This window comes from Salmo salar, chromosome 25 (genome assembly GCF_965601325.2).
Source record: "Salmo salar chromosome 25, fSalSal1, whole genome shotgun sequence".
NCBI classification, from domain to species: domain Eukaryota; kingdom Metazoa; phylum Chordata; class Actinopteri; order Salmoniformes; family Salmonidae; genus Salmo; species Salmo salar.
This window is the reverse complement of record NC_138315.1, coordinates 44,925,001-44,947,912: the sequence shown is the minus strand read 5'-3', so window position 1 is coordinate 44,947,912 and position 22,912 is coordinate 44,925,001. Positions and strand designations below refer to the sequence as shown.

Sequence of the window (22,912 nt, the reverse complement as noted above, 5' to 3'; positions counted from 1 at the left end):
CAGAGAGAGAGAGACAAAGGGAGAAAGAGAGAGAGACAGACACAGAGAGAGAGACAGCGAGAGAGACAGAGCAAGAGACAGGGCGAGAGACAGAGCAAGACAGAGAGAAGACTGGTAGAGGTATAGAGAAAGACAGAGATCTAAGAACTGGTGTGGTTAGCCAGACTGAACTATTGGATGATGATGATGGATAACAACAGGTCTCCCCTCCTGCGCTCATGTGACATCCCCTAAGAGAAGTGTATAGGCCTCGTTGACTTCTGACCTGTATGGGAGTCAATGGATGGGCAGCCAAAGAGACTAAATTAAATTTGTAAGCTACAATATGTTACCCACTGTACACTCCGAAGACCTCGTACCAAAGGATTGTTCTGGGTGGATCCTGAATGTGTGTTGGTAGTGTTGATGGGTGGATACTGAATGTGTGTTGGTAGTGTTGATGGTGGATACTGAATGTGTGTAGGTAGTGTTGATGGTGGATACTGAATGTGTGTTGGTAGTGTTGATGGTGGATACTGAATGTGTGTAGGTAGTGTTGATGGTAGATACTGAATGTGTGTAGGTAGTGTTGATGGTGGATACTGAATGTGTGTTGGTAGTGTTGATGGTGGATACTGAATGTGTGTAGGTAGTGTTGATGGGTGGATACTGAATGTGTGTAGGTAGTGTTGATGGTGGATACTGAATGTGTGTTGGTAGTGTTGATGGTGGATACTGAATGTGTGTTGGTAGTGTTGATGGTGGATACTGAATGTGTGTAGGTAGTGTTGATGGTGGATACTGAATGTGTGTAGGTAGTGTTGATGGTAGATACTGAATGTGTGTAGGTAGTGTTGATGGTAGATACTGAATGTGTGTAGGTAGTGTTGATGGTAGATACTGAATGTGTGTAGGTAGTGTTGATGGTGGATACTGAATGTGTGTAGGTAGTGTTGATGGTAGATACTGAATGTGTGTAGGTAGTGTTGATGGTGGATACTGAATGTGTGTAGGTAGTGTTGATGGTGGATACTGAATGTGTGTAGGCAGTGTTGATGGTGGATACTGAATGTGTGTAGGTAGTGTTGATGGTGGATACTGAATGTGTGTTGGTAGTGTTGATGGTGGATACTGAATGTGTGTAGGTAGTGTTGATGGTGGATACTGAATGTGTGTAGGTAGTGTTGATGGTGGATACTGAATGTGTGTAGGTAGTGTTGATGGTGGATACTGAATGTGTGTAGGTAGTGTTTATGGTGGATACTGAATGTGTGTAGGTAGTGTTGATGGTAAATACTGAATGTGTGTAGGTAGTGTTGATGGTGGATAGTGAATGTGTGTTGGTAGTGTTGATGGTGGATACTGAATGTGTGTAGGTAGTGTTGATGGTAGATACTGAATGTGTGTTGGTAGTGTTGATGGTGGATCTTGAATGTGTGTAGGTAGTGTTGATGGTGGATACTGAATGTGTGTAGGTAGTGTTGATGATGGATACTGAATGTGTGTAGGTAGTGTTGCTGGGTGGATACTGAATGTGTGTAGGTAGTGTTTATGGTGGATACTGAATGTGTGTAGGTAGTGTTGATGGTGGATACTGAATGTGTGTAGGTAGTGTTGATGATGGATACTGAATGTGTGTAGGTAGTGTTGATGGTAGATACTGAATGTGTGTAGGTAGTGTTGATGGTGGATACTGAATGTGTGTTGGTAGTGTTGATGGTGGATACTGAATGTGTGTACGTATTGTTGATGGTGGATACTGAATGTGTGTAGGTAGTTTTGATGGTGGATACTGAATGTGTGTAGGTAGTTTTGATTATGGATACTGAATGTGTGTAGGCAGTGTTGATGGGTGGATACTGAATGTGTGTAGGTAGTGTTTATGGTGGATACTGAATGTGTGTAGGTAGTTTTGATGGGTTGATACTGAATGTGTGTAGGTAGTGTTTATGGTGGATACTGAATGTGTGTAGGTAGTGTTGATGGTGGATACTGAATGTGTGTAGGTAGTGTTGATGGTGGATACTGAATGTGTGTAGGTAGTGTTGATGGGTGGATCCTGAATGTGTGTTGGTAGTGTTGATGGTGGATACTGAATGTGTGTAGGTAGTGTTGATGGTGGATATGGAATGTGTGTAGGTAATGTTGATGGTGGTTACTGAATGTGTGTAGGTAGTGTTGATGGTGGATACTGAATGTGTGTAGGTAGTGTTGATGGCTGATACTGAATGTGTGTAGGTAGTGTTGATGGTGGATACTGAATGTGTGTAGGTAGTGTTGATGGGTGGATACTGAATGTGTGTAGGTAGTGTTGATGGGTGGATACTGAATGTGTGTAGGTAGTGTTGATGGTGGATCCTGAATGTGTGTAGGTAGTGTTGATGGGTGGATACTGAATGTGTGTAGGTAGTGTTGATGGTGGATACTGAATGTGTGTTGGTAGTGTTGATGGTGGGATACTGAATGTGTGTAGGTAGTGTTGATGGTGGATACTGAATGTGTGTAGGTAGTGTTGATGGGTGGATACTGAATGTGTGTAGGTAGCGTTGATGGGTGGATACTGAATGTGTGTAGGTAGTGTTTATGGTGGATACTCAATGTGTGTAGGTAGTGTTGATGGTGGATAATGAATGTGTGTAGGTAGTGTTGATGGTGGATACTGAATGTGTGTAGGTAGTGTTGATGGTGGATACTGAATGTGTGTAGGTAGTGTTGATGGTGGATACTGAATGTGTGTAGGTAGTGTTGATGGTGGATACTGAATGTGTGTAGGTAGTGTTGATGGTGGATACTGAATGTGTGTAGGTAGTGTTGATGGTGGTTACTGAATGTGTGTAGGTAGTGTTGATGGTGGATACTGAATGTGTGTAGGTAGTGTTGATGGCTGATACTGAATGTGTGTAGGTAGTGTTGATGGTGGATACTGAATGTGTGTAGGTAGTGTTGATGGGTGCATACTGAATGTGTGTAGGTAGTGTTGATGGGTGGATACTGAATGTGTGTAAGTAGTGTTGATGGTGGATCCTGAATGTGTGTAGGTAGTGTTGATGGGTGGATACTGAATGTGTGTAGGTAGTGTTGATGGTGGATACTGAATGTGTGTTGGTAGTGTTGATGGTGGATACTGAATGTGTGTAGGTAGCGTTGATGGTGGATACTGAATGTGTGTAGGTAGTGTTGATGGGTGGATACTGAATGTGTGTAGGTAGCGTTGATGGGTGGATACTGAATGTGTGTAGGTAGTGTTTATGGTGGATACTGAATGTGTGTAGGTAGTGTTGATGGTGGATACTGAATGTGTGTAGGTAGTGTTGATGGTGGATACTGAATGTGTGTAGGTAGTGTTGATGGGTGGATACTGAATGTGTGTAGGTAGTGTTGATGGGTGGATACTGAATGTGTGTAGGTAGTGTTGATGGTGGATCCTGAATGTGTGTAGGTAGTGTTGATGGGTGGATACTGAATGTGTGTAGGTAGTGTTGATGGTGGATACTGAATGTGTGTTGGTAGTGTTGATGGTGGGATACTGAATGTGTGTAGGTAGTGTTGATGGTGGATACTGAATGTGTGTAGGTAGTGTTGATGGGTGGATACTGAATGTGTGTAGGTAGCGTTGATGGGTGGATACTGAATGTGTGTAGGTAGTGTTTATGGTGGATACTCAATGTGTGTAGGTAGTGTTGATGGTGGATAATGAATGTGTGTAGGTAGTGTTGATGGTGGATACTGAATGTGTGTAGGTAGTGTTGATGGTGGATACTGAATGTGTGTAGGTAGTGTTGATGGTGGATACTGAATGTGTGTAGGTAGTGTTGATGGTGGATACTGAATGTGTGTAGGTAGTGTTGATGGTGGATACTGAATGTGTGTAGGTAGTGTTGATGGTGGTTACTGAATGTGTGTAGGTAGTGTTGATGGTGGATACTGAATGTGTGTAGGTAGTGTTGATGGCTGATACTGAATGTGTGTAGGTAGTGTTGATGGTGGATACTGAATGTGTGTAGGTAGTGTTGATGGGTGCATACTGAATGTGTGTAGGTAGTGTTGATGGGTGGATACTGAATGTGTGTAAGTAGTGTTGATGGTGGATCCTGAATGTGTGTAGGTAGTGTTGATGGGTGGATACTGAATGTGTGTAGGTAGTGTTGATGGTGGATACTGAATGTGTGTTGGTAGTGTTGATGGTGGATACTGAATGTGTGTAGGTAGCGTTGATGGTGGATACTGAATGTGTGTAGGTAGTGTTGATGGGTGGATACTGAATGTGTGTAGGTAGCGTTGATGGGTGGATACTGAATGTGTGTAGGTAGTGTTTATGGTGGATACTGAATGTGTGTAGGTAGTGTTGATGGTGGATACTGAATGTGTGTAGGTAGTGTTGATGGTGGATACTGAATGTGTGTAGGTAGTGTTGATGGTGGATACTGAATGTGTGTAGGTAGTGTTGATGGTGGATACTGAATGTGTGTAGGTAGTGTTGATGGTGGAGACTGAATGTGTGTATGTAGTGTTGGTGGTGGTTACTGAATGTGTGTAGGTAGTGTTGATGGTGGATACTGAATGTGTGTAGGTAGTGTTGATGGCTGATACTGAATGTGTGTAGGTAGTGTTGATGGTGGATACTGAATGTGTGTAGGTAGTGTTGATGGCTGATACTGAATGTGTGTAGGTAGTGTTGATGGTGGATACTGAATGTGTGTAGGTAGTGTTGATGGTGGATACTGAATGTGTGTAGGTAGTGTTGATGGTAGATACTGAATGTGTGTAGGTAGTGTTGATGGTGGATACTGAATGTGTGTAGGTAGTGTTGATGGTAGATACTGAATGTGTGTAGGTAGTGTTGATGGTGGATACTGAATGTGTGTAGGTAGCGTTGATGGGTGGATACTGAATGTGTGTAGGTAGTGTTGATGGTGGATACTGAATGTGTGTAGGTAGTGTTGATGGTAGATACTGAATGTGTGTAGGTAGTGTTGATGGCTGATACTGAATGTGTGTAGGTAGTGTTTATGGTGGATACTGAATGTGTGTAGGTAGTGTTGATGGTAGATACTGAATGTGTGTAGGTAGTGTTGATGGTGGATACTGAATGTGTGTAGGTAGTGTTGATGGTGGATACTGAATGTGTGTAGGTAGTGTTGATGGTGGATACTGAATGTGTGTAGGTAGTGTTGATGGTAGATACTGAATGTGTGTAGGTAGTGTTGATGGTGGATACTGAATGTGTGTTGGTAGTGTTGATGGTGGATACTGAATGTGTGTAGGTAGTGTTGATGGTAGATACTGAATGTGTGTAGGTAGTGTTGATGGTGGATACTGAATGTGTGTTGGTAGTGTTGATGGTGGATACTGAATGTGTGTAGGTAGTGTTGATGGGTGGATACTGAATGTGTGTAGGTAGTGTTGATGGTGGATACTGAATGTGTGTTGGTAGTGTTGATGGTAGATACTGAATGTGTGTTGGTAGTGTTGATGGTGGATACTGAATGTGTGTAGGTAGTGTTGATGGTGGATAATGAATGTGTGTAGGTAGCGTTTATGGTGGATACTGAATGTGTGTAGGTAGTGTTGATGGTTGATACTGAATGTGTGTAGGTAGTGTTTATGGTGGATACTGAATGTGTGTAGGTAGTGTTGATGGTAGATACTGAATGTGTGTAGGTAGTGTTGATGGTAGATACTGAATGTGTGTAGGTAGTGTTGATGGTAGATACTGAATGTGTGTAGGTAGTGTTGATGGTGGATAATGAATGTTTGTAGGTAGTGTTGATGGTGGATAATGAATGTGTGTAGGTAGTGTTGATGGTGGATAATGAATGTGTGTAGGTAGTGTTGATGGTGGATAATGAATGTGTGTAGGTAGTGTTGATGGTGGATACTGAATGTGTGTAGGTAGTGTTGATGGTGGATACTGAATGTGTGTAGGTAGTGTTGATGGTGGATACTGAATGTGTGTAGGTAGTGTTGATGGGTGGATCCTGAATGTGTGTAGGTAGTGTTGATGGTGGATACTGAATGTGTGTAGGTAGTGTTGATGGTGGATAATGAATGTGTGTTGGTAGTGTTGATGGTGGATACTGAATGTGTGTAGGTAGTGTTGATGGTGGATAATGAATGTGTGTAGGTAGTGTTGATGGTGGATACTGAATGTGTGTAGGTAGTGTTGATGGTGGATACTGAATGTGTGTAGGTAGTGTTGATGGGTGGATACTGAATGTGTGTAGGTAGTGTTGATGGTGGATACTGAATGTGTGTAGGTAGTGTTGATGGTGGATAATGAATGTGTGTAGGTAGTGTTGATGGTGGATACTGAATGTGTGTAGGTAGTGTTGATGGTGGATAATGAATGTGTGTAGGTAGTGTTGATGGTGGATACTGAATGTGTGTAGGTAGTGTTGATGGTGGATACTGAATGTGTGTAGGTAGTGTTGATGGGTGGATACTGAATGTGTGTAGGTAGTGTTGATGGTGGATACTGAATGTGTGTAGGTAGTGTTGATGGTGGATACTGAATGTGTGTAGGTAGTGTTGATGGGTGGATACTGAATGTGTGTTGGTAGTGTTGATGGTAGATACTGAATGTGTGTTGGTAGTGTTGATGGTGGATACTGAATGTGTGTAGGTAGTGTTGATGGGTGGATACTGAATGTGTGTAGGTAGTGTTGATGGTGGATACTGAATGTGTGTAGGTAGTGTTGATGGTGGATACTGAATGTGTGTAGGTAGTGTTGATGGTGGATACTGAATGTGTGTAGGTAGTGTTGATGGTGGATACTGAATGTGTGTAGGTAGTGTTGATGGTGGATACTGAATGTGTGTAGGTAGTGTTGATGGTGGATACTGAATGTGTCTAGGTAGTGTTGATGGTGGATACTGAATGTGTGTAGGTAGTGTTGATGGTGGATACTGAATGTGTGTAGGTAGTGTTGATGGTGGATACTGAATGTGTGTAGGTAGTGTTGATGGTGGATACTGAATGTGTGTAGGTAGTGTTGATGGTAGATACTGAATGTGTGTAGGTAGTGTTGATGGTGGATACTGAATGTGTGTAGGTAGTGTTGATGGTGGATACTGAATGTGTGTAGGTAGTGTTGATGGTGGATACTGAATGTGTGTTGGTAGTGTTGATGGTGGATACTGAATGTGTGTAGGTAGTGTTGATGGTGGATCCTGAATGTGTGTTCTGTATGCTTATTATGATAACCGCCCATGGGTCTGCCCCAAAAACATACGCTCACACCAAGACAATGTGTGAGAAAGAAAAACGTTTGGTGATTTATGAGTTAAAGGGCATTTGGGGTGCTTTGGCTTTCTCACTGTCAAACCAGCATAACAGCATGTGGGGGTTTGACATCTACCTACGCAGTCTCGCTATTGAGAATGTTTGCTATAATGACTCATGTCTTGTCTGCTTATGTTTCAGGGCTCCACAAAGTCCTCCAAGAGTATGGAGTCTCCACGCAGACCATCAAGGTAAGCTCTTTTTATAGCAATGTATACAGCAGGTCGACTATGGTTCACCATAGTGTTTACATCCTCACTGATTCATCAAGTCTTCATCAACACTTCATCCTCTGTTGTGTGTTGTGTTGTGTTCTGTTGTGTTGTGTTCTGTTGTGTTGTGTTCTATTGTGTTGTGTTCTATTGTGTTGTGTTCTGTTGTGTTGTGTTCTGTTGTGTTGTGTTCTATTGTGTTGTGTTCTGTTGTGTTATGTTCTGTTGTGTTATGTTCTGTTGTGTTATGTTCTGTTGTGTTGTGTTCTGTTGTGTTGTGTTCTGTTGTGTTATGTTCTGTTGTGTTATGTTCTGTTGTGTTATGTTCTGTTGTGTTGTGTTCTGTTGTGTTGTGTTCTGTTGTGTTGTGTTCTGTTGTGTTGTGTTGTGTCGTTTTCTGTTGTGTTCTGTTGTTTTCTGCTATGTTCTGTTGTGTTGTGTTCTGTTGTGTTGTGTTGTATTGTGTTCTGTTGTGTTGTGTTGTGTTGTGTTCTGTTGTGTTGTGTTGTGTTGTGTTCTGTTGTGTTCTGTTGTATTCTGTTGTTTTCTGTTATGTTGTGTTGTGTTCTGTTATGTTGTGTTGTGTTGTTTTCTGTTGTGTTGTGTTCTGTTGTGTTGTGTTGTGTTGTGTTGTGTTCTGTTGTGTTGTGTTGTGTTGTGTTCTGTTGTGTTGTGTTGTGTTCTGTTGTGTTGTGTTGTGTTCTGTTCTGTTGTGTTCTGTTGTATTGTGTTGTGTTCTGTTGTGTTGTGTTCTGTTCTGTTGTGTTCTGTTGTGTTGTGTTGTTTTCTGTTGTGTTGTGTTCTGTTGTGTTGTGTTCTGTTGTGTTGTGTTGTGTTCTGTTGTGTTCTGTTGTGTTGTGTTGTGTTGTGTTGTGTTCTGTTGTGTTGTGTTGTGTTCTGTTGTGTTGTGTTGTGTTCTGTTCTGTTGTGTTCTGTTGTATTGTGTTGTGTTCTGTTGTGTTGTGTTCTGTTCTGTTGTGTTCTGTTGTATTGTGTTGTGTTCTGTTGTGTTGTGTTCTTTTGTTTTCTGTTGTGTTGTGTTGTGTTGTGTTCTGTTGTGTTGTGTTGTTTTCTGTTGTGTTGTGTTCTGTTGTGTTGTGTTCTGTTGTGTTGTGTTGTGTTCTGTTGTGTTGTGTTGTGTTGTGTTGTGTTCTGTTGTGTTGTGTTGTGTTCTGTTGTGTTGTGTTGTGTTCTGTTCTGTTGTGTTCTGTTGTATTGTGTTGTGTTCTGTTGTGTTGTGTTCTGTTCTGTTGTGTTCTGTTGTATTGTGTTGTGTTCTGTTGTGTTGTGTTCTTTTGTTTTCTGTTGTGTTGTGTTGTGTTGTGTTCTGTTGTGTTGTGTTCTGTTGTGTTGTGTTGTTTTCTGTTCTGTTGTGTTCTGTTGTGTTCTGTTGTATTGTGTTGTGTTCTGTTCTGTTGTGTTGTTTTCTGTTGTGTTCTGTTGTGTTGTGTTGTGTTGTGTTGTGTTCTGTTGTATTGTGTTGTGTTCTGTTGTGTTGTGTTCTGTTGTGTTGTGTTGTGTTGTTTTCTGTTCTGTTGTGTTCTGTTGTGTTCTGTTGTATTGTGTTGTGTTCTGTTGTGTTGTGTTCTGTTCTGTTGTGTTCTGTTGTTTTCCATTATGTTCTGTTACGTTATGTTGTGTTCTGTTATGTTGTGTTGTGTTCTGTTGTTTTCTGGTATGTTCTGTTATGTTATGTTCTGTTGTGTTGTGTTGTGTTGTGTTATGTCCTGTTGTGTTGTGTTCTGTTGTATTGTGTTCTGTTGTGTTCTGTTGTATTGTGTTGTGTTATGTTGTGTTCTGTTGTTTTCTGTTGTGTTGTGTTCTGTTGTGTTCTGTTGTATTGTGTTGTGTTCTGTTCTGTTGTGTTCTGTTGTATTGTGTTGTGTTCTGTTGTATTGTGTTGTGTTCTGTTCTGTTGTGTTCTGTTGTATTGTGTTGTGTTCTGTTGTATTGTGTTGTGTTCTGTTGTATTGTGTTGTGTTCTGTTGTATTGTGTTGTGTTCTGTTCCGTTGTGTTCTGTTGTATTGTGTTGTGTTCTGTTGTATTGTGTTGTGTTCTGTTGTGTTGTGTTCTGTTGTGTTCTGTTGTGTCCTGTTGTTTTCTGGTATGTTATGTTCTATTATATTGTATTCTGTTGTATTGTGTTGTGTTGTGTTCTGTTATGTTGTGTTCTGTTGTGTTCTGCTGTGTTCTGTTGTGTTCTGTTGTGTTCTGTTGTGTCCTGTTGTTTTCTGGTATGTTATGTTCTATTATATTGTATTCTGTTGTATTGTGTTGTGTTGTGTTCTGTTATGTTGTGTTCTGTTGTGTTCTGCTGTGTTCTGTTGTGTTCTGTTGTGTTATGTTCTGTTGTGTTATGTTGTGTTATGTTATGTTCGTTTGTGTTCTGTTGTGTTCTGATGTGTTCTGTGATGTTCTGTTATGTTATGTTCGTTTGTGTTCTGTTGTGTTCGGTTCTGTTGGGTTCTGTTCTAATGTGTTCTCTCCTCTCCTCATCTCTCATCTCATCTCCTCCTCTTTCCTCACCCCCTTCCTAGCCAACACCAACAGGGAAACAAAAGTCCTCACACAGGGACTTTAAAATGGTTTCAATTCCCGTCTTTCACCAATATGAAGAACCCTGAAAAGGGGTAGCAATGAAAAGATTAAAGTAGACTCACTCCCTATGGATTTCTCCGTGCAGTTCATTTTATGGCTCACTCCATCCTCCTATTTCAATCACTCCTACGCACAATGGGATAGCAGGCCTTGGTCCATGTTTTACTGACAGGACCTATAAGTTGTTCACATTAACCCCACCAAGGACGCTTGTGTCTACTTTATTAGACCCTATTGGTACAGCTATAGATGTGCAGAGCTTATTTATTTAATTTTGAGTACGTTACTCTTTTTTCATGACCAAAAAATTAACATTAACTTCATAGGGGGAAGCAGTAATGTAATATAGCACTGCTGGGCACTTTTGGGAGATATCTGAGACCGTTTGTTAGCTTTTTTAAAGATTTTTTTTTTACACAGCTCCAAATATGATGCATTCCCATTGTGAGAGGCAAGCGACAAGTAGCAGTTGAAATTGTCAATATGTGTCAAGGGAACAACCTCTAGCTAAAACCAAAACCCTGTGGTTAAACCTGAAATAGCCATTCAAACATCCAGATAGGCTACTCTTTTCTGTGTCATATTCTTCCCGGCATTACATAAGCTGTCAGTTTGTGCTTTACTTGTGTAGAGATTTATTTAACCTTTATTTAACTAGGCAAGTCATTTAAGAACAAATTCATATTTACAATTTACTAGGAACAGTGGGTTAACTGTCTTGTTCAGGGGCAGAACAACAGATTTTTTTCATTGTCAGCTCAGGGATTCGATCTAGCAACCTTTCAGTTACTGGCCCAACGCTCTAACCACTAGGTAGTGTAGAGATGAGGTGGTGTAGAGATGAGGTGGTGTAGAGATGAGGTAGCGTAGAGAAGAGGTGGCGTAGTGTAGAGATGAGGTAGCGTAGAGAAGAGGTGGCGTAGTTTAGAGATGAGTAGGCGTAGTGTAGAGATGAGGTGGCGTAGAGAAGAGGTGGTGTAGTGTAGAGGTGGTTTAGAGAAGAGGTGGTGTAGAGAAGAGATGGTGTAGAGAAGAGGTGGTGTAGAGATGAGGTCGTATAGGGATGAGGTGGCATAGTGTAGAGAAGAGATGGTGTAGAGATGAGGTAGTGTAGAGATGAGGTGGTGTAGAGAAGAGTTGGCGTAGAGAAGAGGTGGTGTAGAGAAGAGGTGGTGTAGAGATGAGGTAGTGTAGAGATGAGGTGGCATAGTGTAGAGAAGTGGTGTAGAGAAGAGGTATTTTAGAGATGAGGTGGTGTAGTGTAGAGAAGAGGTGGTGTAGTGTAGAGAAGAGGTGGTGTAGTGTAGAGATGAGGTGGCGTAGTGTAGAGAAGAGGTGGTGTAGAGAAGAGGTGGTGTATAGATGAGGTATTGTAGAGATGAGGTGGCATAGTGTAGAGGAGAGGTGGCGCGGTGTAGTGATGAGGTGGTGTAGTATAGAGAAGAGGTGGTGTAGTGTAGAGATGAGGTGGTGTAGTGTAGAGATGAGGTGGCGTAGTGTAGTGATGAGGTAGTGTAGAGAAGAGGTGGTGTAGAAAAGAGGTGGCATACAGATGAGGTGGCGTAGTGTAGAGAAGAGGTGGTGTAGTGTAGAGATGAGGTAATGTAGAGATGAGGCTGCGTAGTGTAGAGAAGAGGTGGTGTAGTGTAGAGATGAGGTAATGTAGAGATGAGGCTGCGTAGTGTAGAGAAGAGGTGGTGTAGTGTAGAGATGAGGTGGCGTAGTGTAGAGATGAGATGGTGTAGATATGAGGCCGTGTAGCGATAAGGTGGTGTAGCGATGAGGTGGTGTAGCGATGAGGTGGTGTTATACTACAAGACAAATATACAACAGCGGTGAGGTTTTGAATGTTGACACAGCTGTATAAAGTGTTGAGGTCTTTCCCCCACAAAACCAAGGATACAGTTCAAACCAATCATGTGCTCCATCTGGCTCGTCACGTACCCTACACATTACCCTCAAAGAAACACACACACCGTAATGGATCATTATCACATATTCACATATATTCTCCTCATCACATGCTAAATGGGACTTGTATCGTGCATTGGTTATCAGTGATAGAAGGGATATGTTTCACCGGCTGTGTTTGTTTAAATGCGTGAAGGTGATCGGGGCAGCTTCGTAATTGAGCATGGAGAGATATGCGCTGGGCTGATAAAGTGAAAGAAGGCTGTAGTTCTGGCCCGTGGCTCCGTGGCAGCGCTGATGAGAAGCAGATTGGTGCCCAGTGCATGCTGGTGTCTGGAGGGAAAGGGAAAGGGGGATACCTAGTCAGTTGTACAACTGAATGCATTCAACTGAAATGTGTCTACCGTATTTAACCCAACCCCTCTGAATCTGGAGAACCAAACCTCTGTTCTATCAGTATACCCTCTACAAGAGTAGTGAGGAGAGAGGTAAAGAGAGAGGGAGAGAAGGACTGAAAGATGGTAAGAGTGGATGAGGCATATACTAAGAGAACAGACTGGATGAGGCCTATACTAAGAGAACAGACTGGATGAGGCATATACTAAGAGAACAGACTGGATGAGGCATATACTAAGAGAAGGAGACTGCATGAAGCATATACTAAGAGAAGGAGACTGGATGAAGCATATACTAAGAGAAGGAGACTGGATGAGGCATATACTAAGAGAAGGAGACTGGATGAGGCCTATACTAAGAGAACACACTGGATGAGGCATATACTAAGAGAACAGACTGGATGAGGCATATACTAAGAGAAGTAGTCTGGATGAGGCATATACTAAGAGAAGGAGACTGGATGAGGCATATACTAAGAGAAGGAGACTGGATGAAGCATATACTAAGAGAAGGAGACTGGATGAGGCATATACTAAGAGAAGGAGACTGGATGAGGCATATACTAAGAGAAGGAGACTGCATGAAGCATATACTAAGAGAAGGAGACTGGATGAAGCATATACTAAGAGAAGGAGACTGGATGAGGCATATACTAAGAGAAGGAGACTGGATGAAGCATATACTAAGAGAAGGAGAGAAAGAAATGAAGGAAGCACTTTGTATTTGTGTTTAGTAGAGAACATTTGGCATATATCGCTTTGTCTAGACCTTGTGACTAATAACTTTCTCATAGCGCCAGATGTACTGCATGTTTACACTGTACAACCAGTGTATTTCCCCGTAGAATATCCTCCAAGTCGGCGCTCCAGAGTTGACACGTGGGAAATATTCCTAGTAGACTCTCTCCCTGAGTCATACGCTCTCCCAGTCGGTTTTAGACTCACTCCTGATTAAGGTCCAGATACACCAGATTGTGAAAAGTCATGTGGTCGCTCTCTCTCTGCTCTGCCCAGGATATGCTAGATTCCTATCAAGTGACCAAAATGTTTTGTTTGGTCTCCTGAGCTGTACACTCACGGATCGCAACATATTTTCATCCATTGAATCCATCTCTCTCGATTCTCTTTTTGTCTGAGTGGATCCAAACGAAACGTTTAGTGTGTGTTTAATGTACTGACTGGTGTGTGTGTGTGTCTCTGTGTGTGTGTGTGTCTCTGTGTGTGTGTGTGTGTGTGTGTGTGTGCTCTCTGTGTGTGTGTGTGTTTAATGTACTGACTGGAGTGTGTGTGTCTCTGTGTGTGTGTGTGTCTGTGTGTGTGTGTGTGTGTTTAATGTACTGACTGGTGTGTGTGTGTGTCTGTGTGTGTGTGTCTGTGTGTGTGTGTTTAATGTACTGACTGGTGTGTGTGTGTGTTTAATGTACTGACTGGTGTGTGTGTGTCTCTCTCTGTGTGTGTGTTTAATGTACTGACTGGTGTGTGTGTGTGTGTGTCTGTGTGTGTGTGTGTGTGTGTGTTTAATGTAATGACTGGTGTGTGTGTGTCTCTCTCTGTGTGTGTGTTTAATGTACTGACTGGTGTGTGTGTGTCTCTGTGTGTTTAATGTACTGACTGGTGTGTGTGTGTGTGTGTGTCTCTGTGTGTGTGTCTCTGTGTGTGTGTGTGTGTGTGTTTAATGTACTGACGGGTTTGTGTGTGTGTCTGTGTGTGTGTGTGTGTTTAATGTACTGACTGGTGTGTGTGTGTGTGTCTCTGTGTGTGTGTGTCTGTGTGTGTGTGTGTTTAATGTACTGACTGGTGTGTGTGTGTGTCTCTGTGTGTGTGTCTGTGTGTGTGTGTGTGTGTGTTTAATGTACTGACTGGTGTGTGTGTGTCTTTGTGTGTGTGTGTTTAATGTACTGACTGGTTTGTGTGTGTCTGTTTGTGTGTGTGTTTAATGTACTGACTGGTGTGTGCGTGTCTCTGTGTGTGTGTGTGTCTCTGTGTGTGTGTGTTTAATGTACTGAACAGCAGCTGGAGTTTGGATGCTACCGTGACCCCACATTGATTTTGTGATATCCTGTCCTCAAGAAATGGGATTTAGCAAAGACAGTGGACTGTATTCAGTCAGTTGCAGATAGTGGGTTTTATAGATTATGCTTTTGGAAGGCACTGGATTCCATCTCATTACATCTGTCCTACCATGATATGGCACGGGGGTCCCTCTGATGTCTGGCTATCTCTCTCTCTCTCTCCATCTCATTACATCTGTCCTACCATGATATGGCACGGGGGTCCCTCTGATGTCTGGCTATCTCTCTCTCTCTCTCCGTCTCATTACATCTGTCCTACCATGATATGGCACGGGGGTCCCTCTGATGTCTGGCTATCTCTCTCTCTCTCTCCGTCTCATTACATCTGTCCTACCATGATATGGCACGGGGGTCCCTCTGATGTCTGGCTATCTCTCTCTCTCTCTCCGTCTCATTACATCTGTCCTACCATGATATGGCATGGGGGTCCCTCTGATGTCTGGCTATCTCTCTCTCTCTCTCCATCTCATTACATCTGTCCTACCATGATATGGCATGGGGGTCCCTCTGATGTCTAGCTATCTCTCTCTCTCTCTCTCTCGCCATCTCAAATTCAAAATATGTTTTATTGGCATGAAAGAGACTCCGATGTTGCCAAAGCAATGCAATAAAATAAGTAAAAGTAGTCAACTATCTTCAACTTGTGATTCAACTTGTGATGGAAGATCTCCTTACCGCCCACACTCTCACAATTTAATTAATTTAATTCACAAAGCTTTATTGTCATGGAAAGTGTAAAAAGTTTTCTCCCTCCCTCCCTACCTCCCTCCCTCCCTCGCTCCCTCAGGAGTGTGAGTCTGCTTCAGGCCCTGGAAGAGAACTATGAGTTGGACCTGGTCTACATCACTGAGAGGATCATCTCAGTCTCCTTCTCCAGCTCTGTGGATGAGAACAGCTACTCTGCAAACCTCCGCGAGGTGGCTTCCATGCTGCGCTCCAAACACCAAGACAACTACCTGGTGAGGGCCACCCCACTGATCTAGGATCAGCTCACACTACCAATTCATAGGCTTTACTTTTAAAGGGGGGAAAACACAAAGCTGACAGTAGATCTGTGTCATCCTGAAGTTGCTCCTGTAGACACTGATCTAGGATCAGCTTACCATCTCCAATGCCCTGTAGACACTGATCTAGGATCAGCTTACCATCTCCAATGCCCTGTAGACACTGATCTAGGATCAGCTTACCATCTCCAATGCCCTGTAGACACTGATCTAGGATCAGCTTACCATCTCCAATGCCCTGTAGACACTGATCTAGGATCAGCTTACCATCTCCAATGCCCTGTAGACACTGATCTAGGATCAGCTTACCATCTCCAATGCCCTGTAGACACTGATCTAGGATCAGCTTACCATCTCCAATGCCCTGTAGACACTGATCTAGGATCAGCTTACCATCTCCAATGCCCTGTAGACACTGATCTAGGATCAGCTTACCATCTCCAATGCCCTGTAGACACTGATCTAGGATCAGCTTACCATCTCCAATGCCCTGTAGACACTGATCTAGGATCAGCTTACCATCTCCAATGCCCTGTAGACACTGATCTAGGATCAGCTTGTCCTCTGGCATTTTTCTCTCTGTAGAAAGGAAGAAAATAAAAAGGAACTATATGAGATGAAACACATTGCTCTTTCAGCTCTTCAACCTCAGCGAGAAACGCTGTGACATCAACCAGCTCAACCCAAAGGTGTTGGACTTTGGCTGGCCGGACCACCACGCTCCTGCCCTGGATAAGATCTGCACTATCTGTAAGGCCATGGACACTTGGCTGAGTGCAGACAGTCACAATGTAGTAGTGATACACAACAAGGTGAGATACTGTGTGATACTGTACTGTGCTAACTAAAGCCCTCTCAAGCATGTTGAGAAACAATACCGCTGTCATATACATACAGTATCAGACCCTTTGTACGGTTTATGCTGCTCAGAGACAGTAGACGGCTTTCTCAGGCCATCCTTTTCCTTTCCCAATAGATATCTTCTGAATGACCAATATGTGAAAGCAATACTTCCTGATTGGTAATCCTTGTTTGATGTTGTCCCTGTAGGGGAACCGAGGGCGAACAGGAGTGGTGGTGGCAGCATACATGCATTACAGCAACATATCAGCCAGGTAAACACATACATCATCACACTTAACAGCACAACACACAAGACAGACAGAGAGAGAGGGGGGGAAGAGGGAAAAGAGGGGAGTGATATAGAGAGGGGAGTGAGAGAGGAGAAAGAGGAGAGTGAGAGAGAGGAGAAAGGAGAGTGAGAGAGAGAGAGGAGAAAGAGGGGAGTGAGAGAGAGGAGAAAGAGGGGAGTGAGAGATAGGAGAAAGAGGAGAGTGAGAGAGAGGAGAAAGGGGAGTGAGAGAGAGAGGAGAAAGAGGGGAGTGAGAGAGAGAGGAGAAAGAGGGGGGTGAGAGAGAGAGAGGAGAAAGAGGGGAGTGAGAGATAGGAGAAAGAGGGGAGTGAGAGAGAGAGGAGAAAGAGGGGAGTGAGAGAGAGAGAGAGAGGAGAAAGAGGGGAGTGACAGGGAGAGGGGAGTGAGCGACAGATAGGAGAGTGAGAGAGAGAGAGGGGGTGAGAGAGGGGGTGAGAGGGAGGGATAGAGAGAAAGAGAAAGAGTCACCATAGAGAAGAGTAGGACAGTCAACAAATAAGCAGATGATGAAGAGTCACACGATTCATGTTATCCACTGATCATTGCATTGCCCCTCCCTACCCAACACGTGAAAACTGTGTACAGTACACAGTGTACCAGCGCTCAGGCTTTTTTTTTTTTTAAACAAAGCAGGCCCTAATTAATTCAATGCAGATAAAGCAAGACAACACTGTGAGTTCACTAAAATGACAACGTCCGCAAAGAGGAGCAGCTTTATGGGTTTTCCTCTATCTGCTATTGGGTCATTAGATATATTGGGTCATTGGATATATTGGGTAATGGTTGTATTGGGTAATTGGTTGTATTGGGTAATTGGTTGTATTGGGTAATGGATGTATTGGGTAATTGGTTGTATTGGGTAATGGATGTATTGGGTAATGGATATATTGGGTAATTGGTTGTATTGGGTAATTGGTTGTATTGGGTAATTGGTTGTATTGGGTAATTGGTTGTATTGGGTAATTGGATATATTGGGTAATTGGTTGTATTGGGTAATGGATGTATTGGGTAATGGATGTATTGGGTAATTGGATGTATTGGGTAATTGGATGTATTGGGTAATTGGATGTATTGGGTAATGGATGTATTGGGTAATGGATGTATTGGGTAATGGATATATTGGGTAATTGGATGTATTGGGTAATTGGATGTATTGGGTAATGGATGTATTGGGTAATGGATGTATTGGGTAATGGATGTATTGGGTCATTGGATGTATTGGGTAATTGGATGTATTGGATAATTGGTTGTATTGGGTAATTGGTTGTGTTGGGTAATGGATGTATTGGGTAATGGATGTATTGGGTAATGGCTGTATTGGCTAATTGAATGTATTGGGACATTGGATGTATTGGGCCCAATTTGTAAGTCGCTCTGGATAAGAGCGTCTGCTGAATGACGTAAATGTAAATGTAATGTGATATATTGTATTGCAGCCATTGGCTGTATTGGGACCATTGGATGTATTGGGCCATTGGATATATTGGGCCATTGGAATGTATTGGACAATTGGATGTATTGGGGCCATTGGATGTATTGGGCCATTAGATGTATTGGGGCCATTAGATGTATAGGGGCCATTGGATGTATTGGGCGTTGGATGTATTGGGCATTGGATGTATAGGGCGTTGGATGTATTGGATCATTGGATGTATTGGGGCCATTAGATGTATTGGGGCCATTGGATGTATTGGGCGTTGGATGTATTGGATCATTAGATGTATTGGACCATTGGATGTATTGGGGCCATTGGATGTATTGGGCGTTGGATGTATTGGGGCCATTGGATGTATTGGGGCCATTGGATGTATTGGGCGTTGGATGTATTGGGCGTTGGATGTATTGGGGCCATTGGATGTATTGGGGCCATTGGATGTATTGGGCGTTGGATGTATTGGGCGTTGGATGTATTGGGCATTGGTTGTATTGGGTAATGGATGTATTGGGTAATGGATGTATTGGGTAATGGATGTATTGGGTAATGGATATATTGGGTAATTGAATGTATTGGACCATTGGATGTATTGGGCGTTGGATGTATTGGGCGTTGGATGTATTGGGGCCATTGGATGTATTGGGGCCATTGGATGTATTGGGACCATTGGAATGTATTGGGCCATTGGCTGTATTGGGCTTTGGATGTATTGGGCGTTGGATGTATTGGGGCCATTGGATGTATTGGGGCCATTGGATGTATTGGGTGTTGGATGTATTGGGCGTTGGATGTATTGGGCATTGGATGTATTGGGGCCATTGGATGTATTAGGCCATTGGATGTATTGGGACCATTGGAATGTATTGGGCCATTGGCTGTATTGGGCTTTGGATGTATTGGGCGTTGGATGTATTGGGGCCATTGGATGTATTGGGGCCATTGGATGTATTGGGTGTTGGATGTATTGGGCGTTGGATGTATTGGGCATTGGATGTATTGGGGCCATTGGATGTATTGGGCCATTGGAATGTATTGGGCGTTGGATGTATTGGGCGTTGGATGTATTGGGCCATTGGATGTATTGGGCCATTGGATGTATTGGGCCATTGGATGTATTGGGGCCATTGGATGTATTGGGCGTTGGATGTATTGGGACCATTGGAATGTATTGGGGGTCACAGGCTCTTGACACTAGCATCTCTTTTTTTAACAGTTAAAATAGAGTTCTTTGAAGAGGTCTATAGATATGACTGAGCACTACGCCCACATACATTTTTTTTTTGTATACTATGGTCTAAATACTGTAGTATTACTATATTCATATACATATATATCTATTTTTGCGGACTTTACTGTAGTATACTATAGAATTCACTGTGGCGGCAGGTAGCCTGGCAGTTAAGAGCGTTGGGCCAGTAACCGAAAGGTTGCTGGTTTGAATCACCGAGCAGACTAGGTGAAAGATCTGTCGATGTGCCCTTGAGCAAGGCACTTAACCCGAATTGCTCCTGTTAGTCGCTCTGGATAAGAGCATCTGCTAAATGACTAAACATTTAAGAATGTATACTATAGTATTCACTGAGTGTTTTGGCGGACATGACTGTAGTATACTGTAGTATTCACTGTACTGTTATGCAGCCATGAACGAAAATATAATCGCAACATGCAACAATTTCAAAGATTTTAATCTGTTACAGTTTAAATAAGGAAATCAGTCAATTTAAATAAATTCATTAGGCCTGAATCTATGGATTTCACCTGACTGGGAATACAGATATGCATCTGTTGGTCACAGATACCTTAAAAAAAAAGGTAGTGGCGTGGATCAGAAAACCTGTCAGTATCTGGTGTGACCACCGTTTGCCTCATGCAGCGTGACATATATCCTTCACATAGAGTTGATCAGGCTGTTGATTGTGGCCTGTGAAATGTTGTCCCACTCCTCTTCAATGGCTGTGCGAAGTTTCTGGATATTGGCGGCAATTGGAACACGCTGTCGTACATGTCGATCCAGAGCATCCCAAACATGCTCAATGTGTAACATGTCTGGTGAGTATGCAGGCCATGGAAGAACTGTGACATTTTCAGCTTCCAGGAATTGTGTACAGATCCTTGCGACATGGAGCCGTGCATTATCATGCTGAAACATTATTATTATTATCTTTTTTTTAACCTTTATTTAACCAGGTAGGCCAGTTGAGAACAAGTTTACAACTGCGACCTGGCCAAGATAAAGCAAAGAAGTGTGACACAAATAACACAGAGTTACGCATGGAATAAACAAACGTACAGTCAATAACACAATAGAAAAGTCTATATACAGTGTGTGCAAATGAAGTAAGATTAGGGAGGTAAGGCAATAAATAGGCCATAGTGGCGAAAAAAATTACAATTTAGCAATTTAACACTGGAGTGATAGATGTGCACAAGATGAATGTTCAAGTAGAGATACTGGGGTGCAAAGGAGCAACAAAAAAACAAAACAATATGGGAATGAGGTAGAAGGGTGGGATAGTTACAGATGGGCTATGTGCAGGTGCAATGATAGGTAACATGCTCTGACAGCTGATGCTTAAAGTTAGTGAGGGAGATATGAGTCTCCAGCTTCAGTGATTTTTGCAATTCGTTCCAGTCATTGGCAGCAGAGAACTGGAAGGAAAGGCGGCCAATAGAGGAGTTGGCTTTGGGGGTGACCAGTGAAATATACCTGCTGGAGCACGTGCTACGGGTGGGTGCTGCTATGGTGACCAGTGAGCTGAGATAAGGCAGAGCTTTGCCTAGCAAAGACTTATAGATGACCTGTAGCCAGTGGGTTTGGCGACGAATATGAAGCGAGGGCCAGCCAACGAGAGCATACAGGTCTCAGTGGTGGATGGTATATGGGGCTTTGGTGACAAAACAGATGGCTATTTTGTAAATGACATCACCGAAGTCAAGGATCGGTAGGATAGTCAGTTTTACGAGGGTATGCTTTGTTGCGAAATAGGAAGTGGATTCTAGATTTCATTTTGGATTGGAGATGCTTAATGTGAGTCTGGAAGGAGAGTTTACAGTCTAACCAGACACCTAGGTATTTGTAGTTGTCCACATAGTCAGAACCGTCCAGAGTAGTGATGCTAGACGGGCGGTCAGGTACGGGCAGTGATCAGTTGAAGAGCATGCATTTAGTTTTACTTGCATTTAAGAGCAGTTGGAGGCCACGGAAGGAGTTTTGTATGGCATTGAAGCTCGTCTGGAGGTTTGTTAACAGTGTCCAAAGAAGGGTCAGAAGTATACAGAATTGTGTCGTCTGCGTAGAGGTGGATCAGAGAATCACCAGCAGCAAGAGCGTCATCATTGATGTATACAGAGAAAAGAGTCGGCCCGAGAATTGAACCCTGTGGCACCTCCATAGAGACTGCCAGAGGTCCGGACAACAGGCCCTCTGATTTGACACACTGAACTCTATCTGAGAAGTAGTTGGTGAACCAGGCGAGGCAGTCATTTGAGAAACCAAGGCTAATTGAGTCTGCCGTTGAGGATGTGGTGATTGACAGAGTCGAAAGCCTTGGCCAGGTCGATGAATATGGCTGCACAGTATTGTCTTTTATCGATGGCGGTTATGATATCGTTTAGGACCTTGAGTGTGGCTGAGGTGCACCCGTGACCAGCTCGGAAGCCAGATTGCATAGCAAAGAAGGTACGGTGGGATTCGAAATGGTCGGTGATCTGTTTGTTAACTTGGCATTCGAAGACCTTAGAATTGCAGGGTAGGATAGATATAGGTCTGTAACAGTTTGGGTCCAGAGTGTCTCCCACTTTGAAGAGGGGGATGACCGCGGCAGCTTTCCAATCTTTGGGGATCTCAGATGATACAAAAGAGAGGTTGAACATGCTAATAAATAGGGGTTGCAACAATTGCAGCGGATAATTTTAGAAAGAGAGGGTCCAGATTGTCTAGCCCAGCTGATTTGTAGGGGTCCAGATTTTGCAGCTCTTTCAGAACATCAGCTATCTGGATTTGGGTGAAGGAGAAGTGGGGGAGGTTTGGGCAAATTGCTGTGGGGGGTGCAGAGCTGTTGACCTGTGTAGCGGTAGCCAGGTGGAAAGCATGGCCGGCCGTAGATAAATGCTTATTGAAATTCTCGATTATCGTAGATTTATCGGTGGTGACAGTGTTTCCTAGCCTCAGTGCAGTGGGCAGCTGAGAGGAGGTGCTCTTATAACATGAGGGGATGGCGGCAGATGAATGTTATCTGTGGGCCTCCGGATCTCATCACGCTATGACTATGTATTCAAATTGACATAGATAAAATACAACTGTGTTCGTTGTCCGTAGTTAATGTCTGCCCATACCATCACCCCATCGCCACTGTGGGGCACTCTGTTCACAATGTTGACATCAGCAAACCGCTCGCCCACATGACGCCCGCCATCTAACTGGTACAGTTGAAACCAGGATTCATCCATGAAGAGCACACTTCTCCAGCATGCCAGTGACCATCAAAGGTGATCATTTGTCCACTGAAGTTGGTCATGGCGCCAAACTGCAGTCAGGTTAAGGTGAGGATGGCGAGCACACAGATGAGCTTCCCTGAGACGGTTTCTGACAGTTTGTGCAGAAATTCTTCGGTTGTGCAAACTCACAGTTTCATCAGCTGTTCAGGTGGCTGGTCTCAGATGATCCCACAGGTGAAAAAGTCGGGTGTGGAAATCCTGCGCTGGCGTGGTTACACTTGGTCTGCAGTTTTGAAGCCGGTTGAATGTACTGGCAAATTCTCTAAAACGATGTTGGAGGCTGATTATGGTAGAGAAATGAACGTTAAATTATCTGGAAACAGCTCTGGTGGACATTACTGCAGTCAACATGCCAATTGCACGCTCCTTTAA

The 22,912-nt window shown here is 43.2% G+C and overlaps 1 protein-coding gene across 11 annotated transcripts in view; it reads left to right on the top strand.

The window, feature by feature from the left end:
- The window catches only part of LOC106586822 (tensin-1), a 328,681-nt gene that overhangs the window by 221,313 nt on the left and 84,456 nt on the right, over positions 1-22,912 (top strand). For all 11 annotated transcript variants that reach the window (XM_045707330.2, XM_045707331.2, XM_045707329.2 and 8 more), the window contains 4 exons: positions 7,403-7,452; positions 15,238-15,409; positions 16,093-16,266; positions 16,505-16,569. In XM_045707330.2, coding sequence (XP_045563286.2) covers positions 7,403-7,452; positions 15,238-15,409; positions 16,093-16,266; positions 16,505-16,569 — 461 coding nt within the window. The remainder of the gene's footprint in view (positions 1-7,402; positions 7,453-15,237; positions 15,410-16,092; positions 16,267-16,504; positions 16,570-22,912) is intronic.